At 36.4% G+C, this 21440-nt stretch overlaps 1 protein-coding gene across 5 annotated transcripts in view; it reads right to left on the bottom strand.

The window, feature by feature from the left end:
• The window catches only part of SLC25A12 (solute carrier family 25 member 12), a 205237-nt gene that overhangs the window by 48111 nt on the left and 135686 nt on the right, over window positions 1-21440 (bottom strand). For 4 of the 5 annotated variants that reach the window (XM_072810919.1, XM_072810918.1, XM_072810920.1 and 1 more), the window contains exon 5: window positions 13492-13631. In XM_072810919.1, coding sequence (XP_072667020.1) covers window positions 13492-13631 — 140 coding nt within the window. Of the gene's footprint in view, window positions 1-13491; window positions 13632-16979; window positions 17084-21440 lie in introns of all 5 variants that reach the window. The other variant, XM_072810922.1, reaches the window with a different exon arrangement.

The following is a 21440-nucleotide window of genomic DNA, read 5'->3' as shown; positions in this document are numbered from 1 at the left end:
AGACAAAGAGTACAAATAAACACCCAGCATGATATAACAAAGTTTTCTCTTCCCCTTCTTTTTTAAAATTTCAACTCTATCAAGATAAAATTAACAAAATCATAAAGTGTGCAACATGGGACACACTGGGAAAGATTAAGTAACACATCCATCACCTCACATAGTAGTTATTACCTTTTTGTATGAGAACACTCAAGTTCCACTCTTAGTAAATTTCAATCATACGGGGGTGCCGGGGGGTATATAGTCAAACATCCAACTTTTTTTTTTTTAAGATTTTATTTATTTATTCACGAGACACACAGAGAGAAAGGCAGAGACAGAGACAGAGGGAGAAGCAGGCTCCCCATGGGGAACCCAATGTGGGACTCAATCCCAGGACCCCAGGATCATGACCTGAGCCAAAGGCAGATGCCCAACCACTGAGTCACCCAGATGCCCCAAGCGTCCAACTCTTGATTTAGGCTCAGGTTGTGATCTCTGGGTGCTGAGATTGAGCCCTGCATCTGGCTCTGCTCTGAGCAAAGAGTCTAAGACTCTCTTCTCCCTCTGCCCCATGCTTTCTCTAAAATAAACAAAATCTTTAAAATTTTTTTCAATTATAAAATACAGCATTATTAACCATAGTCACCATGATACACAGTACATCCTCAGACCTTACTTGTTATAATTGAAAGTTTGTACCCTTTTTCCAGCTTCTCCTGCTTTCTCTCACTACCACTCCACCCCCAATCCAGCCTCTGGTAACCACAATCCTACCTTGTGTTTCTTTTTTTTTTTTTTTTAATTATTTATTTATTAATGACAGACAGACAGAGGCAGAGAGACACAGGCAGAGGGAGAAGCAGACTCCATGCAGGGAGCCCGACGTGGGACTCGATCCTGGGTCTCCAGGATCACACCCCAAGCTGAAGGTGGCGCTAAACCGCTGGGCCACCGGAGCTGCCCTTACCTTGTGTTTCTATGTGTCCAACTTTTTTTTTTAAAGATTCTACATAGAAGTGATACTTTGTAATATGGCTTTCTCTGATTTATTTCACTTAGTATAATACCTTCCAAATTCATCTAAGTTACCACACATGACAGGACTTCCTTTTTTTAGAATGAATAATAATCGTGTGTGTGTGTGTGCGCACACCCATACACATTTCCTTTATCCACTCATCTGCTAATGAACACTAAGGTTTCTATACCTTGGCTATTGTGATAGTGCTACAATAAACATGAGAGTACAACTATCTCTTTGAAATAGTGATTTTTGTTTCCTTTGGATACATACCCAGAAGTGGGATTGCTGGATCATAAGGTGGTTCTATTTTTAATTTCTTCATGAACCTCCATACTGTTTTCCATAGTGGCTGTACCAGTTTACATTCCCACCAACAATGTACAAGGGTTCCCTTTTCTCCACATCCTTGCCAGCATGTGTTGTCTCTGGTCTTTTTGATGGCATCCTAACAAATATGAAGTAACATCTTGTGGTTTTAATTTGCATTTCCCTGGTGATTAGTGAGGTTGAGCAACTTCTCATATACCTCCTAGCTATTTGTATGCCTTCTTTGGGAAAATGTCTATTCAGGTCCCTTGCCCATTTTTAATTATTGTTCGAAGGATTTCTTTGTACATTTTGGAAAAAATCATTCAAGTCCCTTGCCCATTTTTATTTTTATGTATGTATGTGCGTTATGTATGTATGTATGTACATTTTATGTATGTATGTACGTTACTGAGTTGTAAAAGTTCCTCCTATATTTTGGCTATTAATCCCTTATTAGATATGTGGTTTGCAAATGGCTGGCCTTTTCATTTTGTTGATGGATTTCTTTACCATGAAGTTTTTCACATTGGTGTGGTCCTACTTATTTATTTTTGCTTTTCTGCCTTTGCTTTTGGTGTCAAGTTCAAAAAATCATTGCCAAGACTGAAGTCAAGAAGCTTACCCACTTTCTCCTAAGAGTTTAAAGTTTCAGGTCCTACGCTCAAGTTTTTAATCATTTTGAGTTGCTTTCATGTATGACATAAGATCTGAGTTCATTCTTTTGCACGTGGATCCAGCTTTCCCAACACTTTTTATTGAAAATACTACCCTTCCTCCATTGTATATTCTTAACTCTTTTGTCAGAAATTAACCATATATGCATAGGTTTATTTCTGGGCTATTTTGTTCCATTGATCTATATGTTTGTTTTTGACAACACTGCTGTTTTGAGTACTATACTTCATAATATAGTTTGAACTCAGAAAGTGTGTTGTCTCCAGCTTCGTTCTTCTCAAAATTGCTTTGACTATTTGGGGTCTTTTGTGGTTCCATACAAATCTTAGGACTGTTTTCTATTTCTGTGAAAAGTGCCATTGGAATTTTGATAGTGACTGTGTTGAATCCATAGGTCGCTTTGGGTAATATGGACATTTTAACAATATTAATTCTTCAAATAAGTGGACTCAATTATTTTTCCATTTGTGTCTTCATCTTTTTTCATCAATGTCTTACAGTTTTTAGTGACCAGATTTTCTACTTTCTTGGTTAAATTTATTCATAGGTATTTGATTCTTTTTTTTTTTAAAGATTTTATTTATTTATTCATAGACAGAGAGAGAGGCAGAGATACAGGCAGAGGGAGAAGCAGGCATCATACAGAGAGCAACGTGGGACTCGATCCAGGGTCTCCAGGATCACGCCCTGGGCTGTAGGCGGCGCTAAACCGCTAAGCCACCGGGGCTGCCCTTGATTCTTTTTGATGTTCTACAAATAGGACTGTTTTCTTAATTTCTCTTTCCAACAGTTCATTGTCAATGTACATAAATGCAATTGTCTTTGTATATTGATTTTGTACTCTGAAACTTTCCTGAAGTCATTTATTAGTTCTAATAGTTTTTGGTGTGTGTGTGGAGCAGGAGGAGAATGTATAGTCTTTTAGGGTTTTCTATATATAATATCATGTCATCTGCAAAAAGGGACAATTTTATTTCTTCCCTCCTAATCTGGATGTCTTTTATTTCTTTTTCTTGACTAATTGCTCTGGCTAAAACTTGGCAGTACTTTTTTGAATAAAAGTGGTAAGAGTTGGGGATCCCTGGGTGGCGCAGTGGTTTAGCGCCTGCCTTTGGCCCAGGGCGCGATCCTGGAGACCCGGGATCGAATCCCACGTCAGGCTCCCGGTGCATGGAGCCTGCTTCTCCCTCTGCCTGTGTCTCTGCCTCTCTCTCTCTCTCTCTCTCTGTGACTATCATAAATAAATAAAAAAAAAAAAAAAAAAAAAAGTGGTAAGAGTTGGCACCCCTGTCTTTTCCTGATCGTAGAGCAAAAACATTCAGCTTTTCACTGTTGAGCATAATGTGAGCTATGGGCTTGTCATAATTTGCCTTTATGATGTTGAAGTATGTTCCATCTATACCTAATTTTCTAAACATTTTTATCATGAAAGGATACTGAATTTTGTAAAATGTAATTGTAAATGTAATGTAAATGCTTTTACATTTACAATCTAGTGAGATCATGATTTTTATTCTCCATCTTGTTAATGTAGTGTATCACATTTAATGATGTGCATATGATGAATCATCCTTGCATTCCAGCAAATAAATACCACAGTTCATGATGTAAGCTCCTTTTAATGTACTATTAAATTCAGTTTACTAATATTTTGTTGAGGCTCTTTGTGTATATCTTCATCAGGAATACTGACCTGTAATTTTCTTTTCTTGAAGTGTCCTCATCAGGATTAACACTGGTCTTGTAAAGTGCATTTGGAAGAAGTATACCCTCCTCTTCTATTTTTTGGAAGTTTGAGAAACATTGGTATTAACTCTTCTTTAGATGTTTGGTAGTATTACCAGGGAAGCCATCAGGTCCTATACTTTTCTTTGTGGGGAAGTTTTTAACTACTGATTTAATCTCTTTACTAATAATTGGTCTGTTTATATTTTTTAAAATTTCTTCATGATTCAGAATTGGTAGGGTGTATGTTTTTAGAAATTTATCTATTTCTGTTAGGTTATCTCATTTGTTGGCATATAAATGTTCACAGTGGTTTCTTATGATCCTTAGTATTTCTGTTATCAATTGTAATGTCTATTTCTAAGTCCTTTTTCCCCAGTCTAGCTAAACATTTGTCAATTTTGTTTAGCTTAAAAAAAAATACAGCTCTTAGTTTCATTGATCTTTTCTACTGTCTCCCTTGTCATTATATGTCATTTATTTCTGCTTTGACTTTTGTTATTTTCTTTTTTCTGCTGACTTTGGCTTTGGTTTATTCTTCTCCTTCTAGTTCCTTGAGATGTAAAGGAAGGTTGAGCTCTTTATTTTTTCTTAATGTGTGAGTTAATTACTATAAACTTCCCTCTTAGAATTGCTTTTGCTGCATCACATACATTTTGGTATGTTGTGCTTTCATTTTCATTTGTCTCAAGATTTTTTTTACTTTTCTTTTGATTTATTCTAAGATCCATTAACTATTCAGGTGTATGTTGTATAATCTCCACATATTTGTGAATTCTGTCCTCTTCCACTTTCTTCATTCTCCCTACTCACTCCATCTTCCTATCACCTCTGTACTAACCATATCACCTTTCAAATGAAGCAGGAATGTTAGGTCTTCATTTCAACCTTATAATGTGATTGAAAGAATTCCCTACAGAAAGGATATTCCTAAGCAGCATCAGAAACAGACACGACACAGGTCCACTCTCTATCTTATATATGTTTTCCTTCACTCCTTTTTCATGGTTTTTGTCATTTCTTTGTCTTCTTCATATATAGGTCACAGCCTCTCAGAAATATCCAGTGGCAACCATGGACATAATAAAGTCTTATTAATGACACTCAGTACTGAGAAAATGTGGACCTTTATATTAAAGCAGAATTCTCATTGCAAGAATAATGCTAGAAGAATAGATTTTATTTTATTTTTTTTTTAGGTTAACAATTAGAGAACTCCTATGTATCTTTTAAAGATACACAGTGAAAATCATAGATGAAACTATAGAATGTACGGGATTGGCTTCCAAATGATCCAGGAAGGAGCATAGTGGAATACAGACAAAAATAGAATATAGACAAAAATAAGAGTGGCCAACAGTTACTAACTGGTAAGATGGTTGATGGGTACACGGAAGTTCATTAAACTCTTCTATTTTTAAATATATTTGAAGTCTTTCAAAATAAAAAGTTTAAAAATTAACATAAAGGATTCAAATGAGAAGCAAAAAACAAAGGGAAAAAAGGAAGCTTCATATCTAAAGTTCTAAGGTTTATGTAATATAGTTAATATATCAGGGTAGAATTAGATATTGTAAAATATATTCAGTAAATGCAAGGGAATCAAAGACAAGAGCAAACCATCTTTGGAGAAATCTTAAAAAATACAAGTTGGAAGAACATTTCCTTTTTCTTATTTTTTTTCTTTCAAGATTTTATTTATTTTTTATTTTATTTATTTATTCATGAGAGACACATAGAGAGAGGCAGAGACACAGGCAGAGGGAGAAGCAGGCTCCCGGCAGGAGGCCCTATGTGGGATGCAAATTACAATCTGAGCCAAAGGCAGACACTCAACCACTGAGCCACCCAGGAGTCCCTCAAGATTTTATTTAAACTCAAGTTTGTTCACATATAGTGTAGTATTAGTTTCAGGGGTCATTTTCTTTTTTAAATAAATATCTCTCAAATAAATAATATTTTCAACTTTTCCAGTTTGAGCACTTTACAATGTCAGTCAGGTAAGCAGCACTAACTGTGCAAGTGTTTGAACAAGCACTCGGGGGGCACCTAGGTGGGTTAAGAGGCTGCCTTCAGCCCCAGGTCATGATCCTGGGATCAAGTCCCCTGTTGGGCTCTCTGCTCAGCAGGGGAGTCTGCTTCTCACTCTGCCCCACCCCCAACTCATGCTCATTCACTCTGTTTCAAATAAATAAAATCTTTAAAAAAAAAAAAAGCACTAGGTTCTACAAATACCTAGACCGATAAAGTTTTCAAACTGTGATCATGCTCATGAAGAGAAACAATACCCTAGACTTATAAAAAATAAAATAGGGATCCCTGGGTGGCGCAGCGGTTTGGTGCCTGCCTTTGGCCCAGGACGCAATCCTGGAGACCCGGGATCGATTCCCACGTCGGGCTCCCGGTGCATGGAGCCTGCTTCTCCCTCTGCCTCTCTCTCTCTCTCTCTCTCTCTGTGACTATCATAAATAAACAAAAATTTTAAAAAAATAAATAAGGGATCCCTGGGTGGCGCAGCGGTTTGGCGCCTGCCTTTGGCCCAGGGCGCGATCCTGGAGATCCGGGATCGAATCCCACATCAGGCTCCCGGTGCATGGAGCCTGCTTCTCCCTCTGCCTGTGTCTCTGCCTCTCTCTCTCTCACTGTGTGCCTATCATGAATAAATAAAAATTTAAAAAATAAAAAAAATAAAAAAATAAAAAATAAAAAATAAAAAATAAATAAATAAATAAATAATAAAATACATAGATACTCTAAAAAGATACCTATCTGAAAAAATACTCAAATAAAAGAGGTTCTGCTTTCAGATTTCAAGGTGGATAGGTGAACTGAAGGAAAAGGTAAAAAAAGAAAGTTATGCTAAAGCTAAAATTCATTTCATCTAATTATGAAATAAAAACAACTAAGCTTCAGAAACTGGCATTGAGGGCAGCCCCAGTGGCGCAGCGGTTTAGCGCCGCCTGCAGCCTGGGGCGTGACCCTGGAGACCTGGGATCGAGTCCCACGTCGGGCTCCCTGCATGGAGCCTGCTTCTCCCTCTGCCTGTGTCTCTGCCTCTCTCTCTGTGTCTCTATGAATAAATAAATAAAATCTTTAAAAAAAAAAAAAAAAGAAACTGGCATTGAATGAGAATGACCTAGTACATGTAACTGCTGTCTTCTAAAACTCCACTCTTCACTAAAATCACAGTAAAGAAACTAAAAGCAAAACATTCAACAACAAAGAGAACAGAAAAGGAGATAGCAATTACATTTTAAGCTTAGAGAGCAGAAAGGCAAGTGACAACTGACTTAGCCAACTCAAGAAAACTGGACATGGAAAAAGCCAAAAAACAATCCAATGTACATGACAGAACTCCCAAACCACTCAGGAATTGGCTACACTAGTACCTTGGAACTGAAAGTGAAGGTAAAACTACAAATAGGAGGCTTAGATGGAAATCTGTTTAAAATTCAGTTAGTAACCTGCATTGCTTCACCATAGCCAGATTATGCCCTTTCCCAGTCCACCAGAAGGCTAGAAGTCACTGACTAGAGAATGTAATAGACGATTCTCTGGACTAGAGGAGACTAGGCATAGTTAAAAGAAGGTAATTCTTTTTTTTTTCTTTAAAGATTTTATTTATTCATAAGAGACACACAGAGAGAGAGATACAGAGAGGCAGAGACACAGGTGAGGGAGAAGCAGGCTCTATGCAGGGAGCCCAATGTGGGACTCGATCCTGGGCCTCCTGGATCATGCCCTGGGCGTAAGGCTGTGCTAAACTGCTGAGCCACCCGGGCTGCCCTGAAAGGAGGTAATTCAGTGGAAGTCCATCTCTACAATGAATGTTGAGACCTCCAACCCTCTTGTCTTATTCAGCAACCAGAATGTCAAAAGCCAGATCTAATAATTCCAGGTGGGAGGCCAGATGATTATCCTCTTGTTCCCCAATGCAAAAGGAAAGATCTGAACATACAGACATTAGAGAGTACCCAGTATGACAGTCCAGTCAGCAAACTTTACAATAAGGTCTAGAGTTAAGAAGTAGTATCATGAACTTGAAGCTCCCAATAAGCCTCACTTTTAAATATGAGCAGACAAGCAATGATGATCAGATATGTGTAAAGCCAATAACATGAAAAACAGAAACCCAAACATAGAAAAAGAAATAAACTTGGAGGGAGTCCTGGGTGGCTCAGCGGTTTAGCACCTGCCTTCAGCCCAGGGCGTGATCCTGGAGACCTGGGATCGAGTCCCACGTCGGGCTCCCTGCATGGGGTCTGCTTCTCCCTCTGCCTGTGTCTCTGCCTCTCTCTCTCTCTCTGTGTCTCTCATGAGTAAATAAATAAAATAAAAATTAAAAAAAAAGAAATAAACTTGGAGAAAACAGACATTGGCAGGGAGCAACAAACACTTGTCTTTATTTATTTATTTTTTTTAACACTCGTCTTTAAAATCTTTGGAGAAGTGAAAGAAAACAGCACATCCATGAAAAAAGAATACGCTTTTTTTTTAAAGATTTTATTTATTTATTTATTTATTTATTTATTTATTTATTTATTTATTTATTTATTTATTTATGAGAAACACAGAGACAGGCAGAGGGAGAAGCAGCCTCCCTGCAGAGTTGGATGCGGAACTCGATCCCAGAACCCAGGGATCACTACCTGAGCCAAAGGCAGATGTTCAACCATTAAGCCACCCAGGTACTCAGAATATACTATTTTTGAAAAGGAATATTCAGAAAACTAAAAAGAACTGAAAATCTGAAATGTAACACAATTAAAAACTTAATAAAAGGTTCAGAAGGAGGATGCCTGGGTGGCTCAGCAGTTAAGCGTCTGCCTTTGCCTCTGGAATTCCGGGTTCAAGTCCCACATCGGGCTCCTGCATGGAAGCCTGCTTCTCCCTCTGCCTATGTCTCTGCCTCTCTCTGTGTCTCTCATGAATAAATAAACTCTTTAAAAAAAAAAAAAAAAAAGGTTCAGAAGGAAAGCAGGAGAGAGAATAAAAACTAAATCATACATTTAATATACTAGCTCTAGAAAGAAAGAAAAAAAAGAGTAATTAATTTTTAAGAATTGAGGAACGGGGGATCCCTGGGTGGCGCAGCGGTTTAGCGCCTGCCTTTGGTCCAGGGCACGATCCTGGAGACCCGGGATCGAATCCCACATCGGGCTCCCAGTGCATGGAGCCTGCTTCTCCCTCTGCCTGTGTCTTTGCCTCTCTCTCTCTCTCTCTCTCTCTGTGACTATCATAAATAAAATAAAAAATTAAAAAAAAAGATTAAAAAAAAAAGATTAAAAAAAAAAAGAATTGAGGAACGGGGATGCCTGGGTGGCTCAGTGGTTGAGCGTCTGTCTTCGGCTCAGGGCATGATCCTGGGGGTCCCGGGATTGAGTCCCACGTTGGGCTCCCTGCATGGGGCCTGCTTCTCCCTCTGCCTATGTCTCTGCCTCTCTCTCTCTCTGTGTATCTCTCATGAATAAACAAACAAAATATTAAAAAAAAAATCTGAGGAACAAAAATTTTCAAATTCAAAGAGCCCACTGAAGGGACACGTGGGCACCTGCCTTCAGCTCAGGGCATGATCCTGGGGTCCTGGATCAAGTCCCACATTGGGCTCCTTTTAGGGAGCCTGCATCTCCCTCTGCCCCTGTTCTCTGCCTCCCTCTCTGTGTCTCTCATGAATAAACAAAATCTTAAAAAAAAAAAAAAAAAAAAAAAAAAAGAGCCCACTAAAGGCCCAGCACCAAGGAATATCATGAAATTTCAAAACATAAAGGAAAAAAAAATCTGAAAAGCCCACTGGTGTGAAAAAAATGTTTCAAAACAGAATCAAGATTGAGAATGGTGGGATTGCTGGGTGCTCAGCGGTATGGCACCTGCCTTCAGCCCAGGGCATAATCCTGTAGTCCCAGGATCAACTCCCATATCAGGTTCCCTGCATGGAGCCTGCTTCTCCCTCTGCCTGTGTCTCTGCCTCTCTCTCTCTCTCTCTCTCTCTCTCATGAATAAATAAATAAAATCTTAATTAAAAAAAAAAGATTGAGAATGGTACTGGAGTTTTCAGTGGCAAAACAGAAAGCAAGAAAACAAACGAGAAATGTTCTCAAAATTAGGAGGAAAAGGGATCCCTGGGTGGCGCAGCGGTTTGGTGCCTGCCTTTGGACCAGGGCGCGATCCTGGAGACCCGGGATCGAATCCCACGTCGGGCTCCCAGTGCATGGAGCCTGCTTCTCCCTCTGCCTACGTCTCTGCCTCTCTCTCTCTCTCTCTCTGTATGACTATCATAAATAAATAAAAAAAAAATTTTTTAAATTAGGAGGAAAATAATTTCTACCAGAATTCTATACCCAGGCATACTAAGTGTAAACATAGCAGAGGTTTTCAGATATGAAAAGTCTCACAAAAAACTTTACTTTCTTCAAGAAGCCCCTGCAGGAAGCATTCCACCAAAAAGAGGAAGTAAACTATAATAAAGGAAGAGATGGAATCCAGAAAACAGGAGATTCAACATAAAAGAAACACAAACAGATTCCCCACAATGAAGGTAAAGGGAGATAATAAACTGACACCTGTGAAAAAAGTACAAAATCCAGCCTCCAATCATGAAGCAGATCAGGAAGTTCTAAGGAAATGCTGCAGAGGCTACAGAAAACAGTATGGAAATTCCTCAAAAAGTTAAACATAAAATTACCGTATGACATAGCAATTTCACAGCTAGGGATAGACTCAAAAAGATTTGAAAACAAGTATTCAAACAAATACATGTACACTAATGTGTGTGCAAGGGCCAAGAAGTAAGGTGAGAATAACCCAAGTATCCATCAAATAATGAATGAACAAAAAATAGTATAGCCATACAATGGAATATTATGCAGCCATAAAAAGAAATAAGATACTTATACATGCTACAATACGGATAATCCTTGAAAACATTATGCTAAGTGAAACAAAGCCAGACATAAAAAGTCATATTGTATAAATTCCATTAACAGTAGTCTTCACTTATCCATGGGGGGTATGTTTCAAGATCCCTAAATGGATGCCTGAAACCACACACAGAACCAAACCCTTTATATATGTTTTTTTTCCCATACATACACACTTAAGACAAAGTTTAATTCCTAAATTGTACACAGTAAGAGATTAACACTAATCACGAAAATAATAAAATAGAATTATAACAATATATTGCAATACAAGTTATGTGAATGTAGTCTCCTCTCTTGCCTTCTTAAAATATCTTGCTGTACTGTACTCATCCTTCTTCTGATGATGATGTAGATGATAAAATGCCTAAGTGATATGATGAAGTTAGGTGAATGGTGTGAGCATTGTGACATAGCATTAGGATCCTTCTGATGATACATCAGAAGAAGGATCATCTGCTTCTGAACCACGGTTGACCAGAGGTACACTGAAACCGCAAAAGGCAAAACTATAAATAATGGCGGAGCTACTGTAATATGAACTATGCAGAATAGGCAAATCCACAGAGGCGAAAGTAGTTTGGTGGTTGCCAGGAGCTGAGGAGAAACAGGAATGGGGAGTGACTGTTTAATGAATGCAGAGGGGTTTTCTTGGTAATAAAAAGGTTTGGGCATTATATAGTCTCATTCACTCGGGGAATATAAAAAATAGTGAAAGAGATTAAAGGGGAAAGGAGAGAAAATGAGTGGGAAATATCAGTGAGGGAGACAGAACATGAGAGACTCCTAACTGTGGGAAATGAACAAGGGGTAGTGGAAAGGGAGGTGGGCAGGGGGCCGGGGTGACTGAGTGATGGGCAGTCTGGGTGAAGGGGGCACTTGACGGGATGAGCACTGGGCGATATGCTATATGTTGGCAAATCGAACTCCAATAAAAAAAATATACAGAAAAAAAAAAGGTTTGGGAATAAGACAAAGGTGGTAGTTGCACAACACTGAACTGTACTAAATGCCACTAAATTATGCACTTCTAGGTAGTTAATTTTATGTTAAGTGAATTTTACCTTGATTTAAAAAAAAAACTCCTAGAGAGCTCCAAGAAGATGAAATTGACAGAATACCTAATATGTTGTAAACATATTAAAATGAGATGTTAATAACTGAGGCAAAATTTAAGAATGAATTAGCATTAATACATAGAAAACTAAACAAATAAGAAAAACTAGAAATCGTAAGAAAAGTAATCATTTTAGTCATGCACAGTATTTATAAAATTATAGTAATTAAAATGTTTATTGATCTAAGCAGAATCATAACATAATTATATGGGGGATGGAGAAAGAAAATATCTAAATTTGTGGAAGAAAGAGAGAGAGGTGAAAGAACCAGCTCCTAATCTTCCACAGTTCAAATTCAGTGAAAAAGACCTAAAAGTGAAAACTTTTAATGTAGAGTACAGAACCAAAGACAACCCCATAATGGCAAGGTAATCTCGAGAAAGAAGAATAAAGCTGGAGGTTCCACAATTCCAGATTTCAAGATGAACTACAAAGCTGTAGTAATCAAAACAGTATGGTACTGGCACGAAAATACACATAGATCAATGGAATGGAATAGAGAGCCCAGAAATAAACCTTCAATTATATGATCAATTAATCTCCAACAAAACAAGAAAGAAAATAATGAGGAAAAGACAGTCTTTTCTATAAATGGGTGTTGGGAAAACTGGACAAAACTATGCAAAAGAATGACAATGGACCAGTTTCTTAGAGCACACACAAAAATAAACTCAAAATGGATTAAAGACCTAAATGTAAGACCTGAAACTATGAAATTCCTAGAAGAAAACATAGGCAGTAATCTCACTGACATTGGCCTTAGCAACATTTATCTAAATATGTCTCCTGAGGCAAGGGAAACAAAAGCAAAAATAAACTATTAGGACTACGCCAAAATAAAAAGCTTCTCCACAGCAAAGGAAACCACCAACAAAAGAAAAAGACAATGTACTTAATGAGAGAAGATATTTGCAAATCATACATCCAATAAAGGGTTAATATCCAAAATATATTTTAAAAACTTATACAACACCAAAAAAAATAATAATATGATTGAAAAACAGACAGAGGAAATGAATAGATATTTTTTCAAAGACATCCAGATGGCCAACACAGTCAGTTAAGCATCCAACTCTTGGTTTCAGCTCAGGTTGTGATCTCAGAGTAAAGGGATCCAGGTCTGCCTCTGGCTCTGCTCAGCATGGAGTCTGGTTAAGACTCTCACCTTTTCCTCTGCCCCTCCCCACCATGCTCTAAAATAAATAAATAAATCTTTAAAGAAAAAAAAAAAAAAAACCACAATGAGCTATCCCCTCACATCTGTTAGAATAGCCAGTATTAGAAACCCAAGAAATCACAAGTATTGTTGAGGATGTAGAGAAAAGGGAACCCTCATGCACTGTTGGTAGAAATGTAAATTGGTGCAGCCATTGTAGAAAACAGTATGGAAATTCTTTGAAACAATTAAAGACAGAAATACCACACAATCCAGTAATTCCACTACTAGGTATTTATTCAAAGAAAGTGAAAACACTAATTTGGAGAATACTCCAATTAAAAAAGGAGATTTAAAAAAAATAGAAGAGCCAACACATGTTTATTATTTAAAGCTATGGAAGTAGTCATTGAAAGAACAGTTATGAGAGTTTTAAAAGCTGCATCTGGGAGTGGGAAATGGAAAATGTGGGTGTAATGCTACAGAGAATTGCTATTTTTGGGTAAGAAACTTAAAACTAAAAAGGAAGGAAGTAGAGGAGAAATGGCATGTATTTAAACGAGTTATGAAAACTAAGCTCACCTGGAGAAACTGTGTGAATTCTGTGTAGTTAAGATGCTTCTTCCGATTATGCCCAAAATGCAGTCGGATAAATTCACAGTCCCAGTTAAAAGGGATATGATGATGAATAATAGTCTGTCCAAAAATTTCTTTGACATTTTCTTAAAAGGGAAAACAAAAATAAATAAATTATATCTGGAATAAGTAGTTTAGTCCACTGCAATGTTCCTACAGAAAGAAATTAAGAGAAATTTTAAGTCAATATTATCTGCTTCTATTAAGATTAGCTGCAAAATTTTTTGTGTCCAGAAACCCATGCACAGGAACACAATTGATACAAAATATAATTTTACACTTAAGATTGTGTACCATTACATATAAGGCCATGAGATTCTTAATTTCTCTTGATTTAATTTTAATTAGGAAGTGATTTATATCTTGCACTATAAATGGCTGCTACTTTGCATTCCAGAATAAAATCAATAGTGTTTTCCCGATTCCTCAAGGAGTCGAATTAAGCCCTTTATCAGAAGCATGAATACCTAAATTACAGTATAATGCAATATTTGTCATACTAAGTATGGTTTGATTGAGGCTTGATTATTACATTCACACTAGCCTGAATGTCTATTGAAGATAGGTATAAGAAATACTACCAAAAGCATATCATTAGCTCAGCAGCAAGCACCTTATTAAAAGCTTCTGATATTGTCAAAAATATGGTCTTGACACAAAGCTTCAAAATCTCCATAAAAAGCATGATTATTAGTCTCAACTATTAAAATATTTTAAGATAAGTGAAATTAGTGATTCATTTTTAAATAAAGAAGGACTAAACACAGTACACTAACTTTTAGATAGGAACAAGTAAGGCTATGTAATATACAACCAAAACCCTCTGACAGCTTGTCTTCATGCACTACAATGTCAGTCACTTTCTTACACACTTCTACACTTACTATAAAAGTCAATTCACAAATGACTGGTACTTTAACAAGCATAGACTGAATAGCCTAATTTAGAAGCTCATGCCAAAAAAAAAAAAAAAAAATCATTAACAAAGTTAAGAAAGCAGGAAGCCTGTTTTACTGATGTCATAAAAACAAAATTATTTTCAAGTTTATGCCAATTATATTAGTGGAAGTGTTTTACTGTCCATAGCTATCAATTTTACTAATTAATAGAAGTTTAATGTTTTATAATCTCCAACTATGTTATTTCTCTAATTTCTGCAATTCATTAAATAAGATATCGATCTCATATTGTAATGGTTTAATGGATTCCCTTTAGTTTTATATACCTTTTCCTCTTGATAAAAGATTGTTACTGGGATAAGGTGGAAAAAGAGTGTAAGAATCCCAAACTGGAAATCCTACCAGTCTGGACTCAATGTAACAGTTCTGAATAGGTCACAGCTATCAGTAAGCTGGAAGAAGGCATTGGATGTCACTGGGGAGATGGGATTCTCATCTTTCAAATAGAATGTAGCACTTATTTCTTGCCTAATTAGCAACACTGTGTCAGAGTTTTCAAACCATGTTAAAATTATTTTCATCTTCCATAAACACTATTAAATATATGGGGTTTTGTTTCTCAGAACAAAAAGAATTCCTGGGATTCTTCCTGGCTTTTAACCACCCTTAAATCTATATGGAATTTCAACAGTTGTAAAATATGTTAAAGTTTATGAGATAATTAAAATAATAAGGATTACAAAATATATTTAGAGCTAAATATACTATGAAATCAACAAAGATTTTTAATGATCTCCTTTAACTAGCTGTTCTATTCCCAAGCTAATTACTTTGATTTCCTATTTTTAAGGTCTAAGAGTCTAAAACTAAGGAAATATGAAGAAATTAATGGAAAACAGAATAGAATAACTTAAGTTACTATATATTTAAATATTAAGATTATGAAAGGGAATATGTTATTTTATGATAACCTTCATTTTAAAGGTCACAAATCCTGAAACTCAACTCTTTGGTAAGAAATGCACATACTGCTACCTAGATAAATTTTATATAACGGTGGAATAAAACTGAATTTCCTCTATATGACCAGAAAATATTAGATTATTAGTGTGAAACTAATCAAATACAAAGATTCAAAAGCTTTCAAACTACAAAAATTTACTTAATTATGAAACTGTTTTCTATTATCACAAAATGGATACTTATGAACTAAAATCACAATGTCTAATCTACATTTTTAAAAGTCCCATAATAAAAACTTTAACTAAAATCCTATTTTGTAAACTTTCTAACAACCTCTAAATAAGATTTTGGAGTATCTTTGAAATAATTAAAATGATAGCTTAAATTACTCATAATAATCTCCCCAAATATTGAAGTGTCAGTTTCCATGACTATTTGTTTCAACATTTCCTACTTCTCACAAAGTGGTCATTGACAGCTTTGTGTATGGTTTTATTATGACCATTAATATGTGCTGTGTTTTGTTAACCACCCCCCAGACACTTTAATTATTTTAACTATGTCACAGGCTACAACTATAGTTACTAGGAAAAACAAAATTTCAAACCTACTTTGGCACCTCTTGATGTGTTCCACTTCCCTTATTATTTTCACTACCAATTGCCTAAGGCTAATTCAGGAAGCTTACAAAAATAATTAGTACAACTATTGTTTTAAAGTCCAATTCATAATTACCACTTTACCAGGATGTGTTATCAAAAAAAAAAAAAATTATACAAAAGCTCCAGAACTGGAGAGCTTCTACTTGTGTGAGGCAATAGCTCAAACAGATGATGTTCTTACCTTACCCAGTTTTATCAAGTTCTGCATGACATGAAAGGGAACCCCAATCATCTCAAATATTCCCAATGCATCTAACTGAAACTGCATAGTGTTTTCCCCCAGAGAGAATCCCGTCTTTCCAGTGGCAAACAAGGGTCTTTAGCTCTAAACAGCACTCCTTGGAGTACTATTTCAGTGGCCATAGTTCTGGCCTGGATGAAAGGGCTATGACAGTCACATCTTATTGGCAGCAAGATCGTGATCTCAGGTTTTATACTAGACTAGTATTGCTATGGGATATAGGAATCCATTCGTTTTCTGACATATAGAAAACAATAGACCACTTTTTCACTTCCTGCAGAGCATGGGCTTATGAAAGAGATGGTTTAGAATTCCTCTGACGAGGGAATTGGGGCCAGATACAAAAGTAGCCTGTCATTATGTTCTCTTTGTTCAAAGGAAAGGAGAACGATTTGTCAGGAGGGCAGGTAATGGTGACAACTGGGATTAAGTAAAAATGTTCACAGACATATAACATTAGTCAGTTTAGCTGTATCAGTCACTTATGATGATAGGACTAGATGAAATACACATTGAAGCATATATATTATGTAAATATGTCTTAATAGAGGTTTTAACTTCCCCAGCAGCCCACACTGTGTCTCCCCATCTCATCCACCCTCATCCCTCCCCTGGTCCTTATGGGAGCTTCCTACTGGTCTTGTTCACCTTTCTGCAGTACAAAATTACCTCTGACCGGGGCTGGCACTCTTCTCCAAGACTGCCGCCATGCCTGTTCCATGAATGAGCCTGGAAGGAGCTGCTGTACCAACGGTGTGGCCAGAGAACTCCTCCTGTAGGTATACAAGCCATCAGCCCTGTGACACAGCCCACCTACCATCAGCCCAACGACATCCTGATTCCAAGGATTCCAGCCCAGCAGGAGCCACTGCTTCCAACTTAATAGGCTTGAGATCAAACATTTTTATTGTCAGGGGGAAAAAAAAGTCCTCGATAGCTGAGTTTCACCTGCACAGTTCTTAAAGTGAAGTCAGAGAGGCTTTTAGAAGGACTCCCACCAAACAATGAATTCCTTGTGTATAACTGAACAAAAACAATGGCGAGACTTGTGGAAGTAAAGAGTTTTTCAGTGAAGGAAAACTTGGGGAGAAAGAAGAGGAACAACTAAGAGACCAAAAGAGAAAACAAAGGAAAACAAACAACAACAACAAAAAGTTCAACAACAGGAACTTAGCAGAGGAAGTCTCAACCAACATAGCATGTAGACTCAGTCCCAGACTGCTAGGTTCTACTTCCAACTGGATCATTAGTTTCCTAGGTGACTTCCTCAGTTTTCCCAAGCAAGAAAGTATTTCTATTAACCCTTTACCTACCTCCAGAAGGGACTACCATACCTGCTGCCAAATACATGTGAAGGTCCATTTCTCAGAAAAAAAATGAGTTTACATTTAAAGAGCATCTATTACTATAGAAACTAGATGCTTCAAGAGTCTATCACCAAATGGCATAAAAACTAATAATACCATATCCTTTTTTTTTTTTTACTTCAAACCTACCCTACTCTAGCAGCCTTGAGTATTAATATCACTTTCTCTGCAGTATCTGAAAGGAATATCAAAAATTTTCCCGATTTAATTTGAACACCCAGGTAAAGCTCCAATTCTTACAAGATTAAACTAGGTTTTGGTTACCATTAGATTTTCATATTATTCCATGTCTACAGCTTTGTTTCCAGTGAGAAAGTGTACATTTTTCATATCTAGACTTCTATCTCCTGAATCTTTTAATAACAGCCATGGTAAACCCAATCTGTTCTTCCCTTCCTGGAAAAAGAGTCTATTTTAGAGGCACAAATGGAACACATATTCATTTGTTGTATCTAATGATGACCAAACACAGTATAAAATCAAAAGGAATCCCTGCTTTTTGAGGGTGCTACAGTGAGGAGATGAAGATATGCCCCTGAAAAAAGATCACTTTGGAAAGTTCCCATTCCTACACGAGCAGTTTGGAACACAATGTTGATGAGATTTCAGTAGAAAACTTATACTGTATAACATATCTTATATTCATGTATTAGTAGATAGAGGAGTTTGGGTTTCATTTTTTTTTAGAAGGATTATATCTTTGTTAAAGCAATAGGCTTTGATATTTTTAAAATGTGGGACAAATGCATGGCAGCTATTGACAACACAATGTAGTATAACTGGTTATCTAGGTTACCTCAACCTAATTCTATTGAGCAGAATATCCAGTATACTAGTGGCTAGCAGGGAGACCAAGGCAAGTTTATAATGTATCTAGCACACACCAGTCATGCAGCGGCCTCTACAAGGCTCATGCCACCAGGCAGTAAAAGATACACAAGCCATTAATTATCTACAGCATGCATTAGAAGTTTTATATTAAAAGAACATCAAAGAGGAAACAACTAGTGGTTTTATTCACTCTTTTAAAAACTCCAGAACGCTCTGAGTTTGCATATTCTGAAATGTATTACTGAGGTCTCAAGTTTTCATCCTCTCCCCCAAAGTAGAGGCATCTCTAAACAATTAAAAACAAAAAACAAAAAACTTGTCCAGCACTCAAGTAAATGTTGTTCAATATTTCTATTTATATAAATACTTGCAAAAATGCACACAATTTAAGAATCTAATCTGATATATATTAAAAAGCATATCTAAAAAAACAAAAGCATAAATGAGAACAATATATACAAATACACAGATAACATCATCATCATAGTCCATGAGATACTGATGGCATAACAGTTTTCCCCACTCCATTACACCTGGCATCCAATATTCCCTCCCACCTTTCTCTCCTGATGTGCTCAAGAGAAAACTTTAAATAAGTTCCAAACTAGAAAACATAAAGCCATTTAGTGAAAAGGATTTAGAGTTAGAATGGATCTAAAATTTCCTTTTACCTATTTATCTATAAACACATAAGCATAATTCATTTTATGAAGTGGATACAAACATGAAAACTGACCTTTATCACAGATCCAAATCCTATAAAAATAAACTCCAAGTTAATCATTTCCTTATGTTGAAATTTTATAGTCTTGAAAATAGCCTGTAATGAGTAGGCCTTAGAAAACTTGTTAAATGGCATTTGTATCAGTTTGAATGCTTTTCCTCTTACGAATCTAAAATTATTAAACTTTCTCTCCTTCATTATGATTTTTATTTAAGAAAATTTATCCAAAATGGATCCTCAAAAGTAGGGAGCAAGGCAGGAAGAGAAAACAGTCAATGTTCCCAGGAAATATGTGAACATCATCAAGACAAACATCCAGCTGGCCAGGGACTCCAGGACCAATGTAGAAAGGGCGTTCAGCTTTACATCATTCCATAAAAATCTTCCTATCTCTTGATTATGAAGCAAAAGAATGAAAGCAGGATTTTGGAGGGTTCTTATGTTCTTCAGTTCATATCAGGTGTTACAACAACTGAAGCTAATTTATTTGGCTTTTGATCTTAATTATAGTTTCTTAAAATTCTAACTCTTACATCATAGTCTGGGGAAAAAACAAAAGATCTGTAAAATGCTAAAGTTGGGATCTAGTAACTATAAGCTTTCATTTGCATGAAATACATGTGTTTATAAACCACTCAGCTACTTTCTATACTCATTTAATCTACTAATCAACACTGGCATGAGTCTCTGCTTTATTCTATTGGATGAACTGACTTTAGTGACTTTTTAAAATAAAATTGGGAAAAGCAATCAAATGGAGGAGACACAAAGAACCAAGGTAGGAGGGACAAAAAGAAACCATAATTTGTTTTGGGAAATACAATTCTTAAACAATGGACACATGATCCAAGCACAGGTATGCTAACTCTAATGGAGATACACTTGTATCAAAGTATTACCGAGCACTGCTGCACAACATTTGGAAGTGAGACATGTGAGACTGTGTGATACCTACTGAAAATAGAAAATCAGTATTAGTGGCCCAGGGTTAATGCTGAATGATGAGAAGATAAAGGTTTCATACTTTAAACTACAGAATCTTGGTGCTTCTGGGGAAAGTCCGCCTTCTTTAGGAGGCAGAAGGGCCAGAGCTTGCACCGAAGCAGGAAGCATGCCAAGACAGATGCAGAAGCTTAAGGGGTTCTGTTTGTGTTGGTATTTATTTTGGAAAAATCTTCTTATATGGAAAATAACTGGGTCAACTGGCAAAAGGGAACAGTCAATGCCAAACTAGAATACCTAATACTTTCTCATTATTCTTTCCATGCCAGTGATGCTTCTTCCTTTGGGTTTAACTGAAGGATGTTTTTTCTGTAACAAATTCTACAGTGAAGAAATATTTAGCACTATAGTCATGGAAAGCCTAATGTTCAAGAGTTTTTCTACCACATATTGATGCCAATTCATACCACAAAAGGGCTCAAGTTTGACTTTACAAGATGAAAAAGTTCTGGAAATCTGTTTCACAACAATGTGAATATACTCAACACTATTGAACTATACATTGAAAAATGGTTGAGATTGAATAATGGTTAAGATTTTATGTGTCTTACTACAATAAAAAAAAAGTAAAAAAAAAAAAAAAAAGGGGGGGCAATGTGGGTTCAAGGTCCTTGAAAATACTGCATTGCTCTTATTGAAACTCCTGTTGCCAGAAAAATTAGCAGACACTTTAAACACAAATTGCTGCAAATATGCATCTTTAAAAACTAACACATGGCTACAAATAGAAATTTTAGTTTATATGCTTGTCAAACAATGGCACTGTGCTAAATTATGTGCCTAACAAAGGATTTATATCAATTTCTACATTTAACACAGATACCAATTTCAACATTCTAGGCTTGTTTCCTAAAACCAAAAATCTATAATGGGGGTTTAGAGAATGCTAACTATTCTTAACTCCCTCCTTCAGTTCCATTCTTGGTGTTAAAATGACCTAGCAATTTTCCAAACTGCTATTGAAAAGCTCTGCACTCTCTACCCAAAAATTCCTTAAAGAATGACATGATTATTCCATGTTGTTCACAGTCTGTTTCATAAAGAATTTTGCCCAGGCTAGCCCAGAACAAGAAAACTTTACACCACCTATTTTAGGAATGTGGAAGTGTCAATGACTCAATGAGCAACGGCATTCCTAGATTCTTTACTTTTTTGCAATAGTCTAATACTTTTAGTAAAATACACCGTTTTAATTTTATCTGTGTA

The sequence above is a fragment of the Canis lupus genome, chromosome 34 (assembly GCF_048164855.1).
Source record: "Canis lupus baileyi chromosome 34, mCanLup2.hap1, whole genome shotgun sequence".
Taxonomy (NCBI): domain Eukaryota; kingdom Metazoa; phylum Chordata; class Mammalia; order Carnivora; family Canidae; genus Canis; species Canis lupus.
The sequence above is the reverse complement of the archived record's forward strand: the minus strand, read 5'-3'. Positions and strand labels throughout refer to the sequence as shown.